This window comes from Chiloscyllium plagiosum, chromosome 9, assembly GCF_004010195.1.
Source record: "Chiloscyllium plagiosum isolate BGI_BamShark_2017 chromosome 9, ASM401019v2, whole genome shotgun sequence".
Lineage (NCBI taxonomy): Eukaryota > Metazoa > Chordata > Chondrichthyes > Orectolobiformes > Hemiscylliidae > Chiloscyllium > Chiloscyllium plagiosum.
This window is the reverse complement of record NC_057718.1, coordinates 54715379-54743195: the sequence shown is the minus strand read 5'-3', so window position 1 is coordinate 54743195 and position 27817 is coordinate 54715379. Positions and strand designations below refer to the sequence as shown.

The 27817-nt window shown below is 39.6% G+C and overlaps 1 protein-coding gene across 3 annotated transcripts in view; it reads left to right on the top strand.

Annotated features, from left to right (window-relative positions):
* Positions 1 to 27817, top strand: part of LOC122552867 (proteasome activator complex subunit 4-like) — a 193287-nt gene that overhangs the window by 55552 nt on the left and 109918 nt on the right. For all 3 annotated transcript variants that reach the window (XM_043695950.1, XM_043695949.1, XM_043695948.1), the window contains 9 exons: positions 257 to 379; positions 5814 to 5906; positions 9999 to 10264; positions 14823 to 15009; positions 15863 to 15952; positions 21009 to 21073; positions 25554 to 25704; positions 26541 to 26639; positions 27298 to 27367. In XM_043695950.1, the coding sequence (XP_043551885.1) occupies positions 257 to 379; positions 5814 to 5906; positions 9999 to 10264; positions 14823 to 15009; positions 15863 to 15952; positions 21009 to 21073; positions 25554 to 25704; positions 26541 to 26639; positions 27298 to 27367 (1144 nt within the window). The remainder of the gene's footprint in view (positions 1 to 256; positions 380 to 5813; positions 5907 to 9998; positions 10265 to 14822; positions 15010 to 15862; positions 15953 to 21008; positions 21074 to 25553; positions 25705 to 26540; positions 26640 to 27297; positions 27368 to 27817) is intronic.

Genomic DNA, 27817 nt, shown 5'->3' with positions numbered 1-27817 from the left:
ATTACTTTGCTGTTTTCAGGCATATTAGCTTGTGTTTTTGGAGCTTGACAGTATAAATAATTAAAAGTTGTAATTGTCAAAACATTTTAATCAATTTTATTATTGCCTATTTTGTAGTTGATTATCAATGATCATCTATTACAAGAAAAGATGCTGTTACAATTTTAATCCTATGTGTGTGTTCATTGTTTTTTAAATAAAATTAAAGTTATGTTTTATATAAAATTGTTTATTGAATAATTTATGTATATTCCAGATTTTTACCAGATTTTTGAGAAGCTTAAATCTGCCAGTAGGAAGTAGCCAAGTTTTAATTTCCAAATATTTGTCAAGTGCTTATGATATTGGCCATGTGGTGGTTTGGATCACTTCCATGCTGGTTAGTATTTGATTATGGATTTATTGCAATTCATAGCAAGTTCTTTGTTTTATTTTAAGTATTTTGTTTGAATTATCTTTGTGGTGAAGAAGCTATGTTATATAAAGTTTTATTCAATCTCTCAGTATACGTGGAGTCATAGAGAGAGACAGCACGGAAACAGACACATCAGTCCAACTTGTCCGTGTCGACCAGACATCCTAAATTAGCGTAGTCTTATCTGACAGCATTTCGCCGATATCCCGCTAAACCCTTCCTGTTCATGTACCCATCTAGATGCCTTTTAAATGTTGTAATTGTACCAGCCTCACCCTTTCCTCTGGCAGCTTATTCCATTCAAGCACCACCCTCTGTGAAAAAGTTGCCCCTTCGGTTCCTTTGAAATCTTTTCCCTCTCACCCTAAACCTATGCCCTCTAGTTATGGGTGCAGGCATGCACATGCATATCTTGTCATCTAACTCTATCCATGCCCCGAATGATGTTCTAAGCCTCCGGGTTCACTCTGCAGTCTCCGATGCTCCAGGGAAAACCAGCCCCAGTCTATTCAGCCTCTCCTTATAGCGAAACTCCTCAACTTAGCAACATCCTTGTAAATCTTTTCTGGACACTTTCAAGTTTCACAACATACTTCCAATAGGAGGGAGACCTGAATTAAACCGTAAAACATAGCAGTGGAAGTAAGGACATTCATCCCATTGAGTCCACTCCGCCATTCAATCATGGCTGATGGACATTTGAACGCCTCTTACCCACACTTTTCCCGTTTGCCTTAATTCCTTGCGAGATTAAGAATTTATAAATCTCTGCCTTGAAGATATTTAATGTCCTAGCCTCTGCTGCGCTCCATGGCAATGAATTCCACAGGCCCACAATCCTCTGGCTGAAGAAATGTCTCCTCATTTCCATTTTAAATTGACCTCCTCTAATTCTAAGGCTATGCCCAGGGGTCCTAGTATCCCACCCTATTGGAAGCAAATTCTCAGTGTCCACGCTGTCTGTCATGCATTATCTTCTAAGTTTCTATCCCCTCAACCTTCTAAACTCTAATGAATACAATCCCAGGATCCTCAGCCGTTCATTGTATGTTAGGCCCACCATTCCAGGGATCATCAATGGACATGCTTCAGTGTTAGTATGTACGTCCTGAGGCGTGGGGCTCAAAACAGTATTTTAAATGGGGCCTAACCAGAGCTTTATAAAGTCTCAGTAGCACATCACTGCTTTTACATTCCAACCCTCTTGAGATAAATGACAAAATTACATTTGCTTTCTTAACCTCAGACTCAACCCTTAGAATTCTGGACTAGCACTCCCAGATCCCTTTGTTGTTGGCCTTTATGAATTTTCTCACCATTTAGAAAATAGTCCTTGCCTGTATTCTTTTTTACAAAGTGCAAGACCTAGCATTTGCTCACATTGAATTTCATCAGCCATTTCTTGGGCCACTCTCCTAAACTGTCTAAATGTTTCTGCAGCCTCCCCACCTCCTCACAACTACCTGCCTGGCCACCTAACTTTGTATCATCGGTGAATTTTGCCAGAATGCCCCCAGTCCCTTCATCCAAGTCATTTAATATATAAAGTGAACAGCTGCAGCCCCAACACGGAACTCTGTGGGACACACTTGTCACTAGCTGCCATTCCAAAAAAGAACCCTTTTATCTTAAGAATTTAGAAATCTCCTCCTTCACGATGGATTCTAGAATTTTACCTACAACTGAGGTTAGGTTAATTGGCCAATAATTTTCCATCTTTTGTCTTGATCCTTTCTTGAAGAAGGGGGTTACAACAGCAATTTTCAAAGTATCTGGGACTTTCCCTGACTCCAGTGATCGTTTTGAAAGATTACAACCGACACCTGCGCTATTTCTTCAGCCATCTCCCTCAGAACTCTAGGATGTAGCTCATTGGGGCCAGGAGATTTATCAATTTTTAGACCTTTTAGCTTTTCTAGCACTTTCTCTTTTGTAATGGCTACCATACTCAACTCTGCCCCTTGACTCTCGTTAATTGTTTGGATATTACTCATGCCTTCCACTGTGAAGACTGACACAAAGTATTTATTAAGTTCTTCAGCTATTTCCTTACCTCCCTTCACTAGCCTTCCGGCATCAATTTGGAGCGGTCCAATGTCTATTTTTGCCTCTCGTTTATTTCTTATGTATTGAAAGGAACTTCTGCTATGATTTCAAATATTACTGGCTCACTTACTTTCATATTTCATCATCTCTTTCCTTATTTCTCTCTTTGTTATCCTCTGTTTGCTTTTGTAGTCTTCCCAATCTTCTGATTTCCAGTGCTCTTGGCCACTTTATAGGCTCTCTCTTTTTCTATGATACATTTCCAGACTTCCTTTGTCAGGCATGGCTGTCTAATCCTCCCCGGATAATCTTTCTTTCCTTTGGGATGAACTGTGTCCTCAATTACACCCAGAAACTCCTGCCATTGTTGCTCTACTGTCTTCCCGATAGGCTCTGCTTCCAGTTGATTTTTATCAGTTGCTCTTTCATGCCCTTGTAATTACCTTTATTTAACTGTAACACCATTACATCTGCTTTTGCCTTCTCTCTTTCAAACTGCAGACTGAACCCTACCATATTATGATTGCTGTCTCCTAAGTCTTCCCTTACTTTAAGATCTTTTATAAAGTCTGGCTCATTACATAGCACTAAGTCCAGAATAGCCTGCTCCCTTCTGGGCTCCATGACAAGCTGTTCCAAAAAGCCATCCTGTAAGCATTCCATGAATTCCCTTTCTTTGGATCCAATGGCAACATTATTCACCCAGTCTATTTGCATATTGAATTGCACACAGTATTCCAATCGCCGCCTAACCAATGTCCCGTATAGCTGCAATGTGAACTCCCAACTCCTATGCTCAATTCTCTGACTGTTAAAGTGGAGATTTGTGAGAGCCCAGGGAATCCCTTGTGGACTGAGACCTGTAAAGCCTCTCTCTTGGTTCAACCCAGAGATCATACTCTTTGGAAGTTTGGAATTAAAAACCTCTTACAGACAGATTAGTTTAATTTTAGTCATTCCCTTTATTCACTAATAGCATCACTGTCACAACATAGCACTGATACCTATAAGCTAAATTAAGTTCTAAGAACCTAGGAGAGTAGGGTACCAGCTCTTCAAGCACCCCAGCAGGCTACTCCGATGTACTGATACAAAGTGGCTTCCTTTATACAAAAGTTTACAAAAGCATTGCATGTTCTTAATTAGACAAATTACAGTGAAAGACATTAATTTGTAAAGAAGAAAAGTTAATTGACAGATTGTGTGCGCTTGACTTATCACTCCTACAGGCCTTGAGCTATACATTAGGTGGGAAAAACATACCCAGTTGAGTTAGGCATCTGCAGGCAAGATAAGTTCCGATAAAGAAGTACCAGTCTAAATTAAGTGGGAGATGTCATAAGGTAACCTTGCACAGCTCGCATGGCTGATAACATTGTTTTACGAAATGGCTCCTTAGCAAGGAGGGGCAAACTTTTGACCATAAAATGGCTTCCTGACACAGATGGTGTCAGATTCTCTTCGGTGTTAGGTTTAGAATAATTTTAAGCTGGGAGCAGATTCCTGCTCTTTATCTTAAGCACAGAATCATTCTGTACTGGAGGCTGAAATGTTACTGCAAGGTTGTATTTAAAGTGATTTAATTAGTCTCGAATTAAACATGCCTTCTTTTCAAGTTTGTGATTCACATTCAAATGAGACATAAGATCTGATTAATTAGAATTGACAGTGGAACAGCCCATAAGGTCTGTAGAGTGGTCTGCAAGAACAGCAAGTAAGTTAAGGCTTCATCAATATTATCTTTTAGAGTTTGTATTTAATAAATGGTAGTGGCTACTCAATATCATAAAGTCCCAAAATGCAATTAAATTCAATCCAAGAGTTAATCTTCTACTGGCTTCAACAGCCTCAGCACTAAACAGGTCTCTCTACTGTCCTTCTGAACTCTCAAGTCAGAGCTTTGTAACAGCAAAGATTCTGTTTTCTCTCTGACTGCTCCGCTTGCAAGGAGTAATAAGAATCCATTATAATTGGCAGCATCTGACCATTAATTACAAAGTTTTTGATAGTACCAAGTTTTGTTTCAGGGTCAGAATCAAACACTGTCATTAATTTCACAAGGGAATGGCTGTGAATGTTATCACTTGGTGTCGTGTTCACACAGATTCACTGATGCTAAGGCAAATGTTCTTAATTGTCTTACAGTATCCTGTTATCACATAGTGAGCACAGGTGTCTCTATCTTTTGCATTCCTTAAGTTCCCCCCTTTTTCTGAGCCTTCCTGCCTGTCTATTTTCTAGTGCAGTAAATGTGTTCTATAATTCAGCATTACATTTTAGTCTAAATGTTTAAAGACAAGTTTTAAGGCTATAGACTTTCTCATGACCAACAAAGGAAAGCATATCAAATGCTGCCTTCGTTATCCTATCTACCTGCGACTCCACTTTGAAAGAACTATAAACCTGCACTCCGAGGTCTCTTTGTTCAGCAACATTCCCCAGGACCTTGCCATTAAGTGTCTAAGTTCTGCCATGCCTTGCCCTACTTTGCTTTTCTTTGTGTCCAATCAGATTTGTTATTGTGACATCATCGTCAACTGGTGAGAAGGTTAGATTAGATTAGATTACTTACAGTGTGGAAACAGGCCCTTCGGCTCAACAAGTCCACACCGACCCGCCGAAGCGCACCCACCCAGACCTATTCCCCTACATTTATCCCTGCACCTAACACTACGGGCAATTTTAGCGTGGCCAATTCACCTGATCTGCACATTTTTGGACTGTGGGAGGAAACCGGAGCACCCGCGGGGGGAATGTGCAAACTCCACACAGTCAGTCGCCTGAGGCAGGAATTGAACCTGGGTCTCTGGTCCTGTGAGGCAGCAGTGCTAACCACTGTGCCACCTTGCCGCCCAGGCAGGTAAGTGGAGGTGGGGCCACGCAAAGATCTGCCTTGATCTTATTGAGTGGTTGAGCAGGCTTGAAGGGCTCGATGGCCTACTCCTCCTCCAATATCTTATGTTCTTAGTGAATGAAGAGAAGGATGTGTTGATTATTCAGCTATTTTTACTAAACTGTTCTGATTAATTTTGCTCACTTTTGCAGCCTCAATCGCCCATTGATTTTGTTTCACAAATTCCTCAAATAGTGAAAATTAATTGGGAATCTCGATTTCCATTGATGGGTAACTGCCTTACCACTCTTGCTATCTGTTATTTGGTTAAAATTGGTAATTTTCAACTGTGAATTTGTCTATTAAGGCACATACTTAGACTGGAGAAAGTAACGTCTTCATATTGTGCAAAATGTTTTTGTTTGAAAATGACTTCCACTTTGAATTAAAATGTGGTGTGTAATTGGATGTCACTCTGAAATGCAATTTGATTAACTTTCAGATCTTTTAATTTGTTAGGGTGGTCCCAGTAAATTAGCACAGAAGCATTTGAATGGATTTTTTAACAGCATTGCATCATTCTATCATCCTTCTAATAATGGGAGATGGTTGGTAGGTACTTCTGATTCTTGTTATGCCTGTTTAGCTGTTTACTTATTTCAATGGATGTTCTTGACTGCCAGTACCGATAGTGTGAAATAAATATTCAAACTATACCTAATGCATATCTCAATGGACCTGTTGTAGTATCTCAAAACTGAACCCTGAATAACTCCCTATGACTCTTGTACATTTTTGTCTCAGTCAGTAGCTTGAAACATCATTGAGCAAGGCTACGTAAACATAACTAAACACTCGATTCAAGGAGGAGCAGAATCAGTCGACACTTTGCTGGATAAAAACAGCGTATCTGGCAGTGATGCAAAACAAGTAATATCCAGTTGGCCACATTGTATACAGTGCCTGATATTTAATTCTTTTAACTGCAATGGAACTGAATACAGCTGTTCTTCTTAATGATAAGCCAATCCAATACTGCTTTTGGGCCACCACCCAAGTTGTTTCAATCCTAGGCATGAAAAGTTTTGTCTTTTTAAATGCCTGTATCTTCTGAATGAGACAGATTTTTTTTAAGCAATATGTTCAAACTTGTTGAGATACACTAATGGAGCAGGTGGGCTTGAACTCAGGCTTTCTGATCCAGAGGTAGGAACGTTACCATTGTACCACATGGCTTACTCTTCCAATCCAGACAGAAACTAAATTCACCTGTATGCATTGCCAGTAAAGCAACCCTGCTGTCAGGATAAAGCTTAGAGTTCTAGTCATACAGCGTAGGAACAGACGCTTCCATCTAACTAGTCCATGCCAACCATATTCCCAGACTAAACCTGTCTCACTTGCCTGCGTTTGGCCCCTATCCCTCCAAACTTTTCCTATTCATGTATTTATTGCCTTTTAAGTGTTACTCTATCTGCGTCCACCACTTCCTCTGGCAGTTCATTCCACATATGAATCACTCTAAAATAACAAAATTGGCCCTCATTGTCCTTGTTAAATCTTTCACCTCTCATCTTAAAAATATGTCCCTTAGTTTTGAATTCGCTACCCTAGGGGGAAAAAAACCGTTGCTATTTGCCTTTCTATGCCCCTCATGATTTTATAAACCTCAATATGGTCACCCGTCAATCTCCTCTGCTCCAGCCTATTTTTATTATTCAAACCCTCATTCCTGGTAACATCTTAGTAAACCTTTTCTGAACTCTCTCCAGTTTAATAATATCCTTCCTACAGAAGGGTGACCAGAACTGTGCACAGTACTCTGGATGAAGCCTCACCTGTGGCCTGTGCAACCTCAACATCACATCCCAATTCCTGTACGCCAAGGTCTGAGCAATGAAAGCAAACATGCTAAGAGCCTTCTTAACCATCCTGTCTGCCTGTGATACAAATTTCAAAGAAAGATATGCTTGAACTCGGTCTCTGTTCCAAAGCACTACCCAGGACCTGACCATTAATTGTATAAGTCATGCCCTTGTTTATTTTCCCAAAATGCAATATCACATATTTATCCAAATTAAACTCCATCTGCTAATTATCAGCCCATTGCTCCAACTGATCAAGATCTCTTTGTAATATTAAATAACATTCACTGTCCACAACACCACCAATTTTGGTGTCATCCTCAAATCTACTAACCATGCCTCCTATATTATCATCCAAATCATTTCTATAGATGACAAACAAAAGTGGACCCAGTACCAATGTCTGTGGTCATGGGCCTCCAGTCTGAAAAACAGCCCTTCGCAGCTACCCTCTGTCCTATACTGTCAAGCCAATTTTGTATCCAGTTAGCAAGCTCAACTTGAATCCCATGTAATCTAACTTGCATAATTAGTCTGCTATGCAAACCTTGTCAAAGGCTTTGCTGAAATCCATGTAAACAATGTCTCCCGCTCTGCCCTCATCAATCTTTTTGGTTACTTCCTAAAAATAAAATGAAGTTTGTGAGACACTATTACCCTCATACAAAACCATGCTGACTATCCCTAAATGGAACGCTTTGTCCAACGGAATTTGCAGATCTCAGAAACCTGCATGCCAATGCGCATAGTTGGGTATATTTGATATGGAATATAATATTTTTCAGGAGTACTTGGAGCATAGCAGAGAGTTTGCTTAATGTTTTTCACAGTAACTTGGTCTCATTTCTTGTAGACTTTATTACTTTAAATAAACGTGGAGTTTATCAAAGCAGGAGTTTGTCATACCGTAGCTTTCACCCCCAACTGGATAAATAGTTTAGCGTTCTTTCTTCATCCCTTAATGCTAAACTTCTCTACTTGTTGTAAAATTGGGATATAATTAACCATGTATAAAAATTAGCTGAAAATGAATTGGAGTTTTCAAAAGGAAAAGACTATCATGACTGAATGTTAGTTTTCTTCCATTTATTAAAATAAAAACAGAAGTTATTTAAATTATTTCATTTTTATTTCTCCCTACTATTTTTTTCCAATGTTTATATTTGGGACCTTAAGGATTATGTATGGAAAGTTTATATCATTGCCCCAGCTTTGTTTTTAATTTGTTACTTACAATTTTGCTCTATATAATTTTTCTATTGCCTAACTGATATTGCTTTTCCAAAGTTTTTGCAGTGCGAATTTTCCACAATGCACAATTTGAAAACAGACTTTTAGATGCTTTTAGGGCACCTATATTTTGCTACTATTGGTGTTTTAACATTCCTTGATACTGACATTTCTTTTCTCCTCCACACGTTTTAACACTATTCTACGTGCTTTTTTTAATTGACAATTAAATCCAAAGGAGGAAATTACATGTAATAAACATGTCAGTTATTTAGTTTTTATATTAGAATAATAAAGGTACATTTTAAATACAGGAAATTATTCATCGTGCTTTTATTAATGCAAGCATGGAGCTATCATTTCTATCTTCCTTTCCCCTCTTCTCTTTTACATCCTTTTCATACTTGTGTATTTATATATTCCCAGTTGTCTTGCACTTGACTTGGGTCACTGCGTCATAGAGATGTATAGCAAGGAAACACATGCTTCAGTCCAACTCATTCACACCGACCAGATATCCTAAATTAATTTTGTCTCGTTTGCCAGCACTTGGCCCATATTCCTCTAAACCCATCCTATTCATATATGCATATGCTTTTTAAATGTTGTACTTGTACCTGCCTCCACTATCACCTCTTGCTCCTCATTCCATACATGCACCACTTCTCTATGTGGAAATAGTTGCCCCATAGGTCCTTTCTAAATCTTTATCCTCTCACCGTAAACTGATGTCCTGTAGTTTGAACTTCCTACCCTGGAGAAAACACTTTGACTATTCACCCTATCCATGCTCCCAAATGATTTTATAAAGTTCTGTATGGTCACCCTGTAGCCTGTGACACTCCACAGAAAATAGCCCCAGCCTATTGAGCCTCTTCCTATAGCTCAAGCCCTCCAACCCTGTTAACATCATTGTAAATCTTTTCTGAATCCTTTCCAGTTTCACAACATCTTTCCTAAAGCAGGGAGACTGGCATTGAATGCAGTCATCCAAAAGTGGCCTAACCAGTGTCCTGTATAGCTGCAAAATGACCTCCCAATTCTTATTATCAGTGCACTGGCCAATAAAGGCAAGTGTGCCAAATGCTTCCTTCACTGGGAGATAATGAGGGCCACAGATACTGGAGATCAGAATTGAGAGTGTGATGCTAGAAAAGCACAGCAGTCAGGCAGCATCAGAGGATCTGGAGAATTGATCTTTTGAGCAGAAGTCCTTCATCAGGAATCATGCCTTCACTACCCTGTCTACCTGCAACTCCGCTTTCAAGAAACTACTGACCTGCAACCCAAGGTCTGTTTGTTCGGAAACGCTGCCCAGAACCTTAGCATTAAGTGTATAATCCCTGCCCTGATTTGCCCTACCAAAATGCAGCACCTCACATATACCTAAATGAAACTTCATCTGCCACTCCTAGGCCCATTTGCCCACCTGATCAAAGTCCCATTGTATTCTGAGAAAGCCTATCAAGAATTGTATTTGATTTGCAATATCTCATATTTAATATCTCATATTTAGAACTAATTTTTATCATAATTCGTCACGATTCATGTAAATTCCTTTTTCCTTCCTCACAATTAATAGACTCGGAATTGATTTATTTTTGAACAGATGAAACTGATGAAATTGTTACAACGCTTACCTGCTAGTGTTGTGAGAAGACTGCACAGAGAGCGGTACAAAAAGGAAAGTTGGCTAAATGTTGTACCAGATAGCCACAAATTGACAGAGCAGGACATTACTGATTTTGTGGAAAGCATCAAACAACCTGTATTGCTTGCTATGTTCAGTAAGACTGGAAGTCTGGAGGCTGCTCAGGCCCTTCAAAATTTGGCTTTGATGCGGCCAGAGCTGGTCATCCCACCTGTACTTGAAAAGTAAGTCTTAAATTACGCCTGCCTTTTTTAATGTTTGCATCACTTAATTACTTCTGTTACATATCTGCAAGCCAATAGCTTAATGCCATTGTAAGCAGTTCTTGAAAATAATGGTTTAAATCTGTTCAACATGTTTAGAATGGATTTTAAAACCTGTTAACAAAATATTTCCTTTTAAAATATCCAAATGATTCAGTGGATGTGTCAAAAGATAGCATGCCACAGATTTTGTAAAAGTTGTTATAATTTAGTTCTTAAATTAGCTGGGAATAAATACAGAAGGTTTTTCTACAACATGGTAGTTGCATTCTGGTGCAACTCTGCATTACAGAAAAATCATGCTTTAGAAACAGCGCTTAAAAGTGTTAGCGATGTAACCGTGTTACAGCCAACGTACGTTTTAAAAGTTTGGGCATTAAAAAGTGTCCCCAATTTGTCAATCGTGTTACAGCAAATTTGTGTTAATGAAATGCACATTATAGCAGATCGACCTGTAACCAAAATGTTGTTTTTACTACAAGGAAGAGTCTTGTTTCAGACATGGTTCCATTGAAAAGGTTTCAGGTTTTTATTATTAAACGAGTCCTTAATGTGCAGGAGCTGAAAATGTGTTGCTGGAAAAGCGCAGCAGGTCAGGCAGCATCCAAGGAACAGGTGAATCGACGTTTTGGGCATAAGCCCTTCTTCAGGAATGAGGAAAGTGTGTCCAGCAGGCTAAGATAAAAGGTAGGGAGGAGGGACTTGGGGGAGGAGCGCTGGAAATGCGATAGGTGGAGGGAGGTCAAGGTGAGGGTGATAGGGCGGAGTGGGGTGGGGGCGGAGAGGTCAGAGGTCCCCACTGGTCCTCACCTACCACCCCACCAACCTCCATGTACAGCGTATCATCCGCCGTCATTTCCGCCACCTCCAAACGGACCCCACCACCAGGGATATATTCCCCTCCTCTCCCCTATCAGCGTTCCGAAAAGACCACTCCCTCCGTGACTCTCTCGTCAGGTTCACACCCCCCATCAACCCAACCTCCACTCCCGGCACCTTCCCCTGCAACCATAAGAAATGCAAAACTTGCGCCCACACCTCTCCCCCTTAGTTCCCTCCAAGGCCCCAAGGGATCCTTCCATATCCGCCACAAATTCACCTGCACCTCCACACACATCATCTATTGCATCCGCTGCACCCGATGTGGCCTCCTCTATATTGGGGAGACAGGCCGCCTACTTGTGGAACGTTTCAGAGAACACCTCTGGGATACCCGGACCAACCAACCCAACCACCCCGTGGCTCAACACTTCAACTCACCCTCCCATTTCCATCGCCAGACCATGGCAACATGACGGTTGGAGGAAGAGCGCCTCATCTTCCGCCTGAGAACCCTCCAACCACAATGGATGAACTCAGATTTCTCCAGTTTCCTCATTTCCCCTCCCCCCCCCACCTTGTCTCAGTCAAATCCCTCGAACTCAGCACCGCCTTCCTAGCCTGCAATCATCTTCCTGACCTCTCCGCCCCCACCCCACTCCGACCTATCACCCTCACCTTGACCTCCCTCCACATCGCATTTCCAACGCCCCTCCCCCAAATCCCTCCTCCCTACCTTTTATCTTAGCCTGCTGGACACACTTTCCTCATTCCTGAAGAAGGGCCTATGCCCGAAACGTCGATTCTCCTGTTCCTTGGATGCTGCCTGACCTGCTGCGCTTTTCCAGCAACACATTTTCAGCTCTGATCTCCAGCATCTGCAGTCCTCACTTTCTCCTCCTTAATGTGCAGGACACAATTTCAAAATTTGCAGTATTAGAACATAGAACATAGGAAAATACAGCGCAGTACAGGCCCTTTGGCCCTCGATGTTGCGCCAATCCAAGCCCACCTAACCTACACTAGCCCACTATCCTCCATATGCCTATCCAATGCCCGTTTAAATGCCCATAAATAGGGAGAGTCCACCACTGCTACTGGCAGGGCATTCCATGAACTCACGACTCGCTGAGTAAAGAATCTACCCCTAACATCTGTGCTATACCTACCACCCCTTAATTTAAAGCTATGCCCCCTCGTAGTAGCTGACTCCATATGTGGAAAAAGGTTCTCATGGTCAAACTTGGAAGTAATGTGAACCACAGACGAATATATATTAGTGTAGTGTAGACTTAAAAAATGACAACTTGGTGGGATGGGTTGATGGGCAGGGGGAACCAGTGGCAGATGAAATTTAATGTCAAGAAATGTGAAGTGATTCATTTTGGTCAGAAGAAAGTAATAAAAACACCAAAAACTGAAGGATACAATTTTAGAGGAGGTATGTGGGTGAAATTTTCAGGGCCCATCTGGAGTTTTTAGAAAAGTGGGTGTTGGAGCTTAATTAGACAGGAAATGACATTGACTGGTTCATGACATTCTCAGAAACCTTTTCAGGTGGGTTGGCTTTCCCAATCTTCGTGGTCTGTGACATCTTGCATTTAATAGCATATCATAAATGTTCATTCGCACCCTAGCCTGCTGTAATTGTATTACTATGTGCAATTATTTTTAGCCATAGTCAGGAAACATGTTTGTTCACAAACGCTACTATATTACATCTCCTCAAGCTCTTCATTCTCTGGGATCAGCGTTGTGACCCTTTGCTACACAGCCTCCAACGCCAATGCCTTTCCTTACATAAAGGAACCAAAACTGTTCACAGTATTACAGCTGTGGTTTGACTCATGCCTTGTTTAGTATTAAGAAGACTTCCTTATTTTAAGACTTCATTTTCTTGGAAACAAAGGCCAACATTTCCATTTTCGTCCATGTTACCAGCTGAATGTCGATGCTAGTTTTTATAATTCATGTATGAGGACTCCCAAATCCCTCTATGCTGTTGCTTTCTGTAGTCTTTCTCCATTTAAATAATATTCAACTTCTCTTCCTGCTAATCTGCATAATCTCACATTTTCTCGTATTCTATTCCATCTGCCAAGTTGTCTACTCGCTTAACCTATTAAGTAGAAAGTCAAAAAAATCGTTAAATGCTGATCTTGATTCCACTGCAGATTGTCATCTTCATCATTTACCTTCCCACCTATTTTTGTCCCATCTGAAAACTTGATCATATATTCACTTTAGTCATTTAAGTTACTAATATATATTGTAAATAATTGTGGCTCCAGGACTGATCCCTGAGGGATTGCACTAATTACAGGTCGCCATCCTGAAATGCAGCTCCTTATTCTACCTTTTATCTTTGATGAGAATCGTTAATCATAGACTCACCACCATGTGGAAACAGGCCATTCGGCCCTACAAGTCCACATTGACCCTCCGAAGAGTAAACTGCACAGACCCATTCCCCTCCTGTTCTACATTTACCCCTAACTAATGCACCTAACCTACACATCCCTGAACATTACGGACAATTTTACCATGGCCAGTTCACCTAACCTGCACGTCTTTGGATTGTGGGAGAAAGCTGGAGCACCTGGAGGAAACCCAAGCAGATATGGGGAGAATGTGCAAACACAGATAGTTGCCCAAGGCTGGAATCGAAACCAGGTCCCTAGTGCTGTGAGGCAGCAGTGCTAACCACTGAACCTCTGTGCTGCCCTAGTTAGTTTGATAGTTGTCCATCTATGCTAATATACTACTTCCACACCTTGGGCTCTTACCTTATTACATATCAAACACATTCTGAAAACCAAAATATATTGTAGCCACAACTTCCCCTTTACCTATCCTGCTTGTTACCGCCTCAAAGAATTCCAATAAATTTGTCAGACGTGGTTTCCTCTTTGAGTCCATGCCAACTTTGCTTGATCATACCTAATATTTCTACAATATCTGCTATTATGTCCTTTCTAACTGACTCTATCATTTTCCCAATAACAGATGTTCAGCTAATTGACCTATAGTCACTTGCTTTTTGTCTCCTGCCCCTTTTGAATAAATGACTAACAATCTTGTGGGACTTTTCCAGAATCTAAGGATTCTTGGAAGATTACTTCCAGTGCTGCTTCTATCTTTGTAGTGAGTACTTTTAATATCCTAGAATGTATCCCGTTAGGTCCAGGAGACTTATTGGTCTTCAGCCCCATTAGCTTCCCTAGTATTTTTCAAAGTACTTTGTCACAGTGATAACTATTATATTTATTCCTCTCTTGTGCTTCGCCGTTTGTGTCAGGCCTTGTTTTGTCATTTGGGTCATGGGGTGCATTCCAAAGCAGTGGGACGGTGTCCAATGTGACACAAGGAAAAAGATTATCTTCAAATTAGGAGGGATTGTATTTTATTTGGCAGTGTTGTACAAGGCGTGAGATCCTTTGTTATAGAAATGACTCTTTACAACGAAAATATCTAAAACAAGACTGACGCTTTTAACACTGCGTTTACACAATAACATTTACTACTAGAAAATGGGTGACTCCCAAAGATGAATGAAAATGGAGACAATAAATACAAATTGTGATAATTCAATTTATTTTTATGATAGATAAATTTATTTGTTTTTATATTATCATAGTTGTACATTATTTTTGAGAGCAATCTTTTAAATGTAACTTCTGTGTTTTGAATTTAATCTTAGAACATATCCTGCAATGCAAACTTTAACAGAACCTCACCAACTCACAGCGACCCTAAGCTGTGTAATAGGAGTTGCTCGCAGTCTGGTTTCTGGAGGAAAATGGTTCCCTGAAGGCCCAACACACATGCTACCTCTATTAATGAGAGCCCTACCTGGAGTGGACCCAAATGATTTCAGCAAGTGCATGGTATATAAACATATTCTTACATGTGTGACTATACATTTATGGAATTGAGTCAAACATTCTCAATTTTTTTTTGTCTCGCCATATATCATTCATCCATCACACCTGTTCTTGCGGACATACATCGGCTCCCAGATAAATAATGCCCATATTTTAAAATTCTTATCCTTGTTTTCAAATCCTTCCATAGCCTGTCCCTTCTTTATCTCTGTTATCTCCTCCAGCTCTACAATTCCCAATATGACTGCTGCTCTAATTCTGGTCTGAGAAGAATTCCTGATTTAATGTTTTGACTTTTGCTTGACACCTTCAGCTGTTGAAACCACCTTACCTTTAAGGCAATCTGCAAAATTTGCCTTTTTTGAGTAGGCTTTGGGCATCTGTCCTAGTGTCATCATATGTGATTTCATATGTGATTTGATGTCACATTTTTTTTAATGCCTTTGTGAAAATCCTTGATGTTTTATTATGATCAGTGTACTGTATAAATATAAGTTGTTAAGAAATTGATAAAACTAAGCCGTAAACTGTGTTTGAGTTTGAAAAACTCTAATCCAGAAGTCAAGTAATAGTATGGAGGCACATGTCCCAGAATAGGTGAGGAAGTTCATTATTTGTTATTTATAGATACTGGTGGTTATTATATTTGTCCAACAATGTTTTCTAAATTGATAGAAAATAATACCCCAAAAAGCCTCGGGACTGCTGATTGTGGACATTGGAAATATCTTGATGTTTTATTTGTGTTTCTTGAAAAATAATGTGATACAAACATATTGATAAAGATATAGTTCTGGTTTAAGTTAAGTTTTGTAAAATTGTGCATTTTAAAAAATTTGTTCTTACTTCCATGTAGATCACATTCCAGTTTATAGCTACATTTTCTACTCTTGTGCCTTTGGTGGACTGTTCATCAGTTTTGCAAGAGAGAAATGATCTTTCAGAGGTAATTTCATTTAAAAGTCATCAAAAGTGTTTATTTCCTTTAAAAATAAGTTAATTTAAGGAAGGGTGAAGAAATGATTGAAAACATAACACTTAAGCTTTATAATTTTATAGCACAGGATATGACTCACATTTGCACTGGTTTTCAGAAGAAATAGCTACCAATACATATTCATGTGTACTTTGTCTCTTACCATCCAACTGCCCCCTTTTCCTTCTAGGTATTTGGGACTGAAAGGGGGCTAGGCAAGTTGCTGTACTGCATCTTGTCTATGATGCATCCTGCTGCCACCAATGGTGGAAAGAACGAATGTTTAAAGTGTTCTTCGGATTGCTGATCAAGCAAATTGCACTGAAAACAAAAAGCAGAGTCTGTGTTTGGGTCTAGCTACCCTTCAGAAGCAAATTATCTTGATATGAATTGTGTTGAATCATGTATTGTTGGAACTCCATTCATACAGGAAAGGAGAAAGTATTCCATACTACTTCTGACTTGTGCGTTGTATTGTGCTTTTCCCAAAAATGTATGTTATCTGGACCCGTTGACTCAGTTTTTAAAAGTTGCTGTTTTGCACAGACCTTGAACACTCCGCAGCAGTACAAAAAGTGTTTGAGGTCATAGATTGTAATAACTAATATTTACAGTATACATTCCATGCCAACCTGAGGCAAAACATTTCCAATTGTAAATGACAGTGCAGCAGAAATAAACTTCTTTCAACATATATCACTAAGGCACTTTAATAAAGTTTCAATACTGTTGATCATATTTCTTGTTGGACATGCAGCCTTGAGGGGCTTTACAGTTTTCAGCCTTTTGGTGTGCTATGACAGAAAGCTTTCAACTGTGACCATACTCATTCCGCTTCTCTGGCATTTGTTCTATGCTGGGTCAAAATCTTGGAAATAGTAGCATTGAGAGTGTACCTACACCACATGAAGTGAAACTCATCTGCACCTTCTGAAAGGCAATTAGAGATGAGTAATAAATGCTGGTCTAGCCAGTGAAGCCCACACAACCTGAATGAATAAAATATAGGTCACATCACAACTTTGTGAAGGACATTTAGGGAAAGATAATAAACACTGGCCTAGCCATTGATACCCACAGCATGTGATAAGACTTTTTAAAAAGCTTTATTGCATTCCTCAGTATGTAGTCTTGGACCTTGTGTAGTGACAGTGATGAGTGGAATGCACTGATGATCAAGCCCCACAACCATACTGGTTACACCATTTGTATTAATGTACTGATTCAGTCACTCAAATGCCTAATTGTTTCATTTTTGTTCTTCTACCCAGAATAAGAGAGACTGTCACCAGGCTTCCTTAATTAACTAAAAATGATCCATTTATTATAAAAAAAACTTGCTCTTCAAACAAGTGGCACTCATTAACACCTAATCAATTATTCAATTTTAAAACTACATCCTTTCAATCCCAAGCGAAGACAAACTCCAGTATCACAAGGCAACTGTTTCTGCAACATGATACCTAAGGGCCATTAATGCAGTCTACCATTGCCTTCAGAACTTTGCTTGCCTTTTCTCCAAAATCACTTAAAATTTTCTAAATGGCAGGTGACTCAGAGTACCAGTTAAATTTGTATTCCCAATACTTGCGGCATTGCAGTCTAAAATGCATAGTCAAGGAGAACTCTAGCAGACCAACCAGTTTTGAACTGATGAAAAGTGGTCTTTCACCACGTTGATGGTTATCCAACTGCTTTTATGTCAGATTATTATTGCATAGGTGTTATGGGTGGAAGGGGTAAAATAAAAGTGGGAAAGCAATTAAATGACTCCGTCTGCAGGGTTGGTGAGAATCCTTTTGTTGCCAGGACTTGATGTTCTTCAATCTCACATCACTAGATTCTTTTCATCTCTTTGCAGGAGGCACAAGTGATTGCTACTTTAACTGCGAAGTCTGTTAGTTAATGGTTAAAGGACACAGATTACATCGACTGGTGGGGGAAATTAAACTGGCATGCTTCAAGCTTTGAATATTTTATTGGAGAAAAAGATGCACTATCTGCCTTTGCAGCTTTCTGAAGGCTGCTAGTATCTTGCATACTCACAAGTTGTTGACCAACCCAGGAATCAGTCAGATAGTTGTTGTGAGGCTGATGGCCTTTGTCATCTACAACTGGTCTGCAAGACATTGCCCAACAAATATTTCTTTGAACACATCCTGTGATGACGGCATGTCTGAAATAGCCTTCCCACGGCTTGAGTAATTCAAGAATTGTGGCATCAAGCAAATTGGAAATCAGTGGGACAACCTGTCCTTTGGTGGTTTTTTTGGGTAAAGTTTTTTTTAAATTGCTTGTGGACTGAGATCAGATACACTTGAAAACCACGGATTGTGGAGAAAAAGTGACTGAAACTCATTGTAAGTGGCATTTGGCCTGCTGCTATGATGCTGGAAGTCTGTTACCACCACCCCCCTCCCATCTCTCAAACTTGTTGGGTCATGCATCTAGAAATAGTATTCCAGATAGATGCTTGTCTTGCAGATGTATTGAATCAATTTCGCTAAGGACGTAAATTGCTCTGGAGCATATGTTCTGTTCTACAGCTTCAGTATTGTCACCAAAGACCACAGCCCTTGTTGTTTCCAAATGCTTTTGGCTACCATATGTACTTGAGTAATAGTCAAATTTTCTTGACTACCTTTTGGTTAAATCTATGGGGTTGACTATTATTACTTTTGAAAGGCTGAAAATCATGCCTGTCAAAATTCATACTGTATTGTTAGCAGAAGCTCAATTGATCTCTAAACAAATAAAGCAAAAATTGAATTATGGTAATTCGGAAAACCGGGAGTGGAACACAGCAGCCAGTGGACTGGAAAATCAGGAGTGGAGCGGAACATCTTGCAGACTGGAAAGCTGGAGTGGGATGTGACGGCCAGCACACTGACTCATAAACGTTGATCTGTTTTCTGTGAAGAACTAGGGTCAACTTTTACATGGGACATATGGAAAATTCTAGGTTTTTTTTTTAGATTAGATTAGATTAGATTACATTACAGTGTGGAAACAGGCCCTTCGGCCCAACAAGTCCACACCGACCCGCCGAAGCGAAACCCACCCATACCCCTACATTTACCCCTTACCTAACACTACGGGCAATTTAGCATGGCCAATTCACCTGACCCTGCACATCTTTTGGACTGTGGGAGGAAACCGGAGCACTTATTTGACCAAACATAGGGGTCGACTATTACTAAAATATACAGAACAATCTTAATTATCCGAACATCACTTGTCTGAATTTCAGATTATCTGAACAAGATCTCAAGGTCCAGTAAAAACTCTACCCATTATCCAAACTGTTATCCGAACAAAATACTCCCCGTCCGTCTCGTTTGGCTAATTGAGGTTGTTCTGTAAATGGTATTTCTCGTTTTCATGTGGAGTGAATGAAGGGTCTGGAGATTGGCATCAGTTGTCTTGGGGATTTCATGAGGATGCCGAGATGGATCATTTGCTAAGCACTACTGACTTGTTTGCAAATGCACCATTTAACCGTGTCTTTTGGGCTAACATGGGGCTTTCCCATCCTAAAGGATGGGGATGTTTGTGGAACCCCCTCATTCAGTTACTAATAGATCACTGCAGTTCATAACTGGATACAGCAGAACTGATTGTGGGACCATTTTCCTTGCTATTGCTTCACCAGGTGGCTATCTTGTTTTTAGGTTGTCAAACTTGGAACTGAAGTTATGACTTACAAGGCAACAATTAATCCAACACTTCTGGGGACTTAGACAATTTAGAGCAGATACATCAAAGTTTTTTTTATTTAAGTTACTTCACACAATTTTCCAAATCTCATGTCAAGAAAGGAGGTCAAAAGCAGCACCTTGTACCAAGTCAATATTCTCAACATTGAGGCACTAATCACAAAGCCACCTCTGCTTGGCAGGTCATTTTGTTCGTTTGTCTGACAGTAGTTTAGGTGTGATACCTCTTACAGACAAGCACTTTTCTATCTTTTGCGCAAGGGCTGAATTTTGCATTTCCCTGGGTCTGAGTTTCAGTTGGTTGATGGTGTAAAATTGGGCACAATGCAAATACCCTCAGCCCCTGTTCCATTTTTGCATGTGAATGGTTTTGGGTAGCCAGCTTTGCATGGGCCACTTGTTTCCATTTGTCTAGCCTGGACCTGAAAATTCTCTGACACACCTCCAACTTGCCTTGGTGTTTGGCTTCTGCACTCATCTCCACTGGGGACTGAATACAGTCACAACAGTATTGCTGGGAGCAGTGAGCAGCTGACCATATGACTGGGAATGGTAGGCCCTGTATAAGTCATTTTAACTGACCACTGATTAAGTTGAAGCAAGGTGTGGTTCTCCTCATTAGTTGTGGGCTTGAGTAGAAGTATGGGATGTCAATGCAGTGTAAAATTCCCTGCCAAAGAATTACATTTTAACTGGGACAACTGTTTTCCCTGACCCAATAAAACTGTCCCCTAGCAAAAAAATCAACCCTTTCAAGAAGGAAAATGGGTATAAAGTGAGAGTGAGGGGACACAAAAATCTTAATATGAAAAAAAATTTTAGTTCATTCATGGGATGTGGGTTTCACTAACTACACCAGCACTATTGCCCATCCCTAACTGACCTTGAATGTAGTTGATCTACCTTCTTGATCAGCCATTGTCCTTGGGGGTTGATCAAAGCCACAATGTTGTTAGGAGGGAGTTCCAAGATTTTGACAGTGACAGTGAAGAACCACCAGTATACTTTCAACTCTGGATAGAATATGGCTTGGAGTAGAACATACAGGTTGCGTTGTTCTCATCCATCTGACCTTGTCCTTCCAAGCAGAAGTCACAGGCTTGGAAGGAGCAGGAGTGAGTGGAACAGCCAGTGATGTACATTGCTGCCAACATACAACAGCGGTGCAGAGTGCAAATGTTGAAAGTGTTTGGCGGGGTGCCACTCAAGTGGGCTACTTTGTTCTGTTGTGATTCTGCTTGAACTGTGTTTATAAAATCTTTTTAATTTATGTCTTTACCTGAAATGGCATACTTTTTCTTCTATTTTAGGTAGAGAGGGAGCTTTGCTCAGCCACAGCTGAATTTGAAGATTTTGTTCTTCAGTTTATGGACAGGTACATCTAAGATTTATGAATCATTAGAGTAACACTTCACAAATTGTTTGTTAAATAAATTCTAAATTAGATTGGTAGCAAATTTATAAACTCCTTCCTAAAAGTCTGACAAATATCTGTTTCAGATTAACAACTGTAAATGTCAACATATGCAAGCAAATAGAATTAAAATTAAGTTTACTGTCATGTTTACTCAAGAACAGGGATGCAGGAGTACAGTGAAAAATGTACAGTCACCATTTCTGGTGCCATCTAAGGTACAATGTAGAAAAATGAATAAGTTACAAGTCAAACGTTACAGTTGTTTTCAGTATAAAGTGGGAAAAAAATAAAGAATTAGAGCCCTCCTTTAGCCATGGACCACAATGTACGCAGTTCCAGTTTATCATAACATGGAAATTAAGCTTAAATGGAGGTATATTGAATTATGCAGATCTTGGGGAGGTGAACAAAGCATACAGTGTCTAAATTATTTTTTATATTCCTTTGGAATAAACAGGTTGCATTGATGTGCCAATTGGTGGTTTTTTTTTATCAAAGTGGTCCCTCCCCTTAAGGAGATGTTATCAACTCAGATGCACACATAATTAGTCACAGCAATTGAAACAGGAAGCGGGTGTCTTAATTTGCATATTCACAAAAATGAACTTTTCAAATGTGAATCAATTGCCAATTAGATTAGATGATAGCATTTTCAACGTTATGCATTAATGTTTCAGATATTGTGTAAAGTCAAATGACCATTCTTGCTGACTATTTTATCCATTTTCTGAACAAATCTAAGCTGCACAGTGCTTTTTTTTAACTTTAGTATCTTTGCCAAGTTCAGCATTTATTGTCCTTTATTGGCCTTGAGGAGGTGGTGGTGAATTGCCATCTTAAGCCATTGCTGTTTTTAATGTTTGTATAAGTGAAATCAGAGTTGAAATCATTTTAATGAATTGATAGACTTCTATTAAAGTCTTGGGCAATTGGGTAGGTTGGATAATGAGTGATCCGTCTGCTATCTCAATTATAATTACAAACAAATAAACACAGTGGTCCAGCAGTTGCAAAAAGCCTACAATCTGTGGCAATGAAAACAAATATCTTCTGAAGTGTCCTCTGAAATAAACACGAACACAAACATAATCATGTTAAATGTAGCTGTATGTGTAATACTGAATGATAAGGAAATTGATGTTAAGTTCATGATTTCAGAATGAACTGTGTAAGTAACTGTTAGTAGACTAATAAAATAAACAAGAAACTCAGGAATAGACCATGTAGCCCCTCAAGTCTATTCCATTTTATCATGATCAAATGTACATCTCAGTGACTTACCGTATATCGCTTGATACCATATTTCACAAAAATACTATTGATTTTAGCTTTGATGTTTAGTCACTTAGATACTCCATAACCTTTTGGATGAAGAGTATTTCAGATTTTTGCTGTCCTGCATATTCAGAAGGATGCATTTTCTGTGCCAAATGGCCAAGTCCTAATTTTAAGGTACTGTCTCCTTGTTCCGCATTACCTTCCCACAGGAAATATTATGATTGTACCCTAAGTAGTTATTGTCATTCTAAACCTGCTTGATTTGGGAAACTCCATACCTTTTAACTCAAATAAATATTAGTTTATGCAACTGATATTCATTAAGTGTTGAATTCTCTACTGGTTGCTCGATGTAATTTTCTTCGAATCAGTTCTGAATGTGCAAACTCAGCAATATATGGAAATCTTTGGGTTGTTAAGGACGCAACACTGATTTTCCTAGGCAGATGGCAGAGAATGTAAAACTGGCCAGAAATGTGTGACACATGAGAGGACATTTGTTTTAATTGCCACAGATTGTAGACTTTTAGCACTGTTTTTTTGCAACTGCTGAGCAATAAAGTTTATGAATTTGTCATTTATTTAAATTAACAATAGCAGTGGTGCAGGTGTCTGATGCCACTCAGTTCTTCCTCAACACTGAATTCTTCTAATGTGTGCTAATTGTTTTTGATTAATTTCTTCCTTATTTAGCAGCTTTTCATGTACTATTGGAAGCATGTTCACTGAGTTTGTAGGCCATCATCAGTAAAGTGATAGAAGGTGATGTCGATAGTGCTTAGTGACCAAAGTTTGGGTTCCTGCAGGGCCACTTGGCTCCTGACCTCATGACAGCCTTAGTTCAAGCATGGACAGAAGAGCTGAATTCTGGAGGGGAGCTGAGAGTGATAGCCTTTGACACCAAAGCTGCATTTGACGGAGTGTGGCATCAAGGAGTCCTAACAAAACTAGAATCACTGGATATCGGGGGCAAACTCTCCACTGGTTGGAGTCATACCTAGAACTTAGGAAGGTGGTTGTTGGAGGTCAGTCATTTCAGTTCCAGGACATCTCTACAGGAGTAGTGTGCTTGGTCCAATCATGTTCAGCTGCTTCATCAACGACCTTTCTTCTTCATAAGGTCAGATGTGGAAATAGTCACCGATAATTACACAATGCTCACCACCATTCATGATGACCCAGATATTGAAACAGTCAATGTTCAAATGCATCAAGGTTTGGACAATATCCAGACTTGGGTTGACCAATGACAAGTAACATTTGTGCCACACAAATGATAGGAAATGACCATCTCCAATAAGAGACAATCTAACTAGCACTCCTTGACATTCAATGGTGTATTCGTCACTGAATTCAACATCCTGGGGGTTACCATTGTTCAGAAACTCAACTGGATTCATCACATAAACATAATGGCTACAGAAGCAGGTTAGAGGCTAGGAATACTGTAGTGAGTAACTCACCACCTGAGTTCCCAAAGCTTGTCCACCATCTTTAAGGCATCAGTGAGAAATGTAATGGAATACTCCCCTCTTGCCAGGATGATTGGAGCTGCCAATACACTCAAGAAATTTGACATCATCTAGGGCCAAACGGGTCATTTAATTGGCAACACATGCATAAGCATCCACTCCCTTGCTCCGTATTGGCAGCATGTCTAGAAGAAATTCAAAGATCCTTGGAAAACAATTTCCGAACCCACAGTCATCTCAAAGGACATGGGCTGCACACACATGGGAACACCACCTGCAAGTTCCTTCCAAGTCACTCACCATCCTGATTTGAAAGTATATTGCTGTGTCTTCACTTGTTGGATCAAACTCCTGGAATTCCCTCTCTCATGGCATGGTGGGTCTACTTAGAAAACATGGACTGAAGCGGTTCAACAAGGCAGCTCACTATCAACTTCACAAGGCAACTAGGGATGGACAATAAATACTGGCTAGCCAGAAATTCCTTGGCTCACAAATTAATAAAAACAAAGTCCAAGTGGGTTGTCACTTAAAGTCAAAACAATTTCTTGGATAGGAATATGTTGACTTTCCAGATAATCAGGCTTGTCCTGATTTATTCAAATATTTTAAGCAGCTGGAGCAAAGACCAATGGATATGTAATAAAAATAGCATAGTACTTTTAAATCTGACAGCAACTGTCAAGCAAGAAACGAGAAGTTAGCATTTCATGTTTGGTGATCCTTTATGAATTTAGATTACATTGCAGTGTGGAAACAGGCCCTTCGGCCCAACAAGTCCACACCGACCCGCCGAAGCGAACCCACCCATACCCCTACATTTACCCCTTACCTAACACTATGGGCAATTTAGTTTGGCCAATTTAGCTGGCCCTGCACATCTTTGTGACTGTGGGAGGAAACCGGAGCACCCGGAGGAAACCCACGCAGACACGGGGAGAACGTGCAAACTCCACACAGTCAGTCGCCTGAGGCGGGAATTGAACCCGGGTCTCTGGCGCTGCGAGGCAACAGTGCTAACCACTGTGCCACCGTGCCGCCCACAATTTATCCCTAAAGTCAACATACTCCAGTATTCAGTGACCCTCTGCATGAGAATCACTGCCTCCCAAAATAGGGTGGCACGATGGCTCACTGGATAGCACTGCTTATCACAGCGCCAGGGACCAGTGTGTGCAACTGTCTGTGTGTGGGGTTTGCACAATTTCCCTGTATCTGTGTGGGTTTCTAATGGTTCTGTGGTTTCGTACTACTGTCCAAACATGCAGTTTAGGTGGATTGGCCATGCTAAATTATCTGTGTCCAGTGATGTGCAGGATAGGTGGTTAGCCACGGTGATGTGAGGTTATGGGAATAGGGTAGCATGCTGGGTATGGGTGGGATGCTCTTAGGAGGACCAAATGGCCTTTTTCTGCACTGTAGGAATTCTGAGATTCACTGTATGAAGTCACTTTCCATGTTTCTAAACAATTAAGGATAAGTATCATCTGTCTCTTGCAGTTTTTGTTTTTACTGCATCATGTTTCCATAGTTTCCAAGTCTCAGTCATACAATTTTGATTTGATTAAACTCCATTTGAGCTGTTTTTCTACTGGAGTGATTAACCAAAAGATTCATTTTCTTCAGTGTATAGAGAATTGAATGGCTGAATACTTTAGTGTACTTACATCTGTTTTGTTTGGGTTTAGATGTTTTGCTTTGATTGAAATTAGTACACTGGAACAAACAAGAGAAGAGACAGAAACTGAGAAGATGACTCATTTGGAAAGCTTGGTGGAATTGGGACTCTCTTCAACGTTTAGTACAGTTCTCACACAGTGCTCCAAAGAGATTTTTCTGGTATATTGATTCCAATCATACCTAGTTAGTTATCTGTAAATCTATTAGAAGGAAGTGTTGTATTGTGGTTTCTAAAAATTTTTTGCTTTCACCCAGAGCTTTGTTTCTCTTGCTGTCCTTAATGTAGAAGATTATCTATGAAGCAACAACTAGATATATAGTTACAATGCTATTTAGCAACAAAACTTATTAGTTTAGTTATAATGTAAATTTAGTTTTGTTGCAGAAATAAACTTAGTTCTATGTGGTTGGAAAATCTCAATTTTATATGATGCTTGCGCCCTCAAGGCCTTCATTAAAATAATTACTTTCTAGTTTGAAAAAATTCTAATTATGATCTGAATGTGTTTTGCAATTGGCAAAAAAAGCAAAGGCACTAAATTGAGTATTTGAAGTTGGGAGCATGGTTTGTGCACTAGTTCTTGTCAACAATTGCCAAATAAGTTACAGTGCCTCATTGAAATAAAAGGTCATGCTCAACAGAAAAGATTGAGGTGACGTTGGTTTCATGAATCACCTGCCTGTTTTTGCCCAAGTGGCACCAACATAGAGATGTTTTTAATGTCCCAGATGCACTCCAGTTTATTACAGTATTTATGACCATTAGTTTTGATTAACTATAAATATAAAGCTAGTATATGCCAGTGTGAGATAATCTGAGCATTTTATGCGCAAATCAGCAAGAACACTCAGTGTAACTATGCTAGTTTTCTTAAAACCATGCTGGTTCTTATCATACTTTCTGGAAGAGTAGAAGGTAACAAAGGAAAAGATAACTTGTTTTAGCAGAACAAGCGTATCTAATGTTGTAATCGGTTTATCCTATTTAATTGTAGGTTGCTTTGGATAAGGTGTTTAACTTTGCTACAACCAATATTTTTGAAACCCGTGTTGCTGGCAGAATGGTGGCAGACATGTGTCGGGCAGCTTCTAAGGTTTGTAATTATTAGAATTGTTGTAATAGATAAGGGATTGCAAATTGATTTCATCTAGAAATCATTTAAATTATGGTCACCTTCATACAGTGCAACATGTTTTTTTGAAAATGCAGCGCTTTGCATCAGTTTCTGATTGACAAGCCCTGCTTTTTGACATGGTCGTGCATCTACTCCAGGAGGGGATGGGGTATCAATCATTCAATTGTACAAGCTAATAGTTACTCGATTTCTTGCTCTCTGTTGGCTTTAACGAAAGCTGTTGTTATAATCCTGACCCAGCTTTGTAAGAGTGCCTCTGTACCATTTGTCTGAAAATATATTGTATGATTTCGGCTGCAATAATGAATGCTGCATCTAAGTAACATTCACTTTCTCTAGAAAGACATTGTGTTGTTGAAATGGTAGTGCCATGGAAGATCTGGATGGCCTTTGTAATTGCTCCATTTAGACAAATGATGCATCATTGTAGCAGCTATCTGTAATATTTATGAAAGTTTGCAAAATGGTCTGCTTTTACTGGAATAAGATTGAATTGCATGAATGAGAGATTGGAGAAATACTGAATGTTTGCTATTAACTGCACTTGAAAACTGCAATAAAAAACGCTTGCTTTGACATCTCTGAAATGCAGTTAATTTTCTTATTTACTTTCCAGTGTCGTCCTGCAGCCGCTCTAAAGCGATTTGTACCACATTGCTGCAATGTAATAGCCCAACTAACTATCAGTAAGTATTAACGTTTTACTGCAAGTCGATGACACTAATTATGTGGTAATTATGAATTTGAACGTGTATCTTAAAGTGCTGAGAAGTTGTTCAGAACGAATTTATATTTGGAAGGAGGATGCTGGATAAAGATTATGCTGAGTTTTCAGTGCAAGTTGTTTCAACTTGCATGAGGGCGAGATGTCAATTCAGATGTGCATAGGTGTTTGCAGTATCTTTGGTATAATTCATTCCCTTATTTTCAATGTACGAGGCATCATTATTCCAATGTTAAGTGAATATATTAACTATTCCAAACCTAGTAGGACCAAACAATTCCACTTCTTGTTTTTCAATGTTCTCAAGACTTCAGTTCATATTGTGATGACAGTACTAAGTCCTTAAATTGAATTATTAAAGTTGTTCAACATCAGACTGGGTGTCATTTCTAGTCTTAACATTATAGTTTAA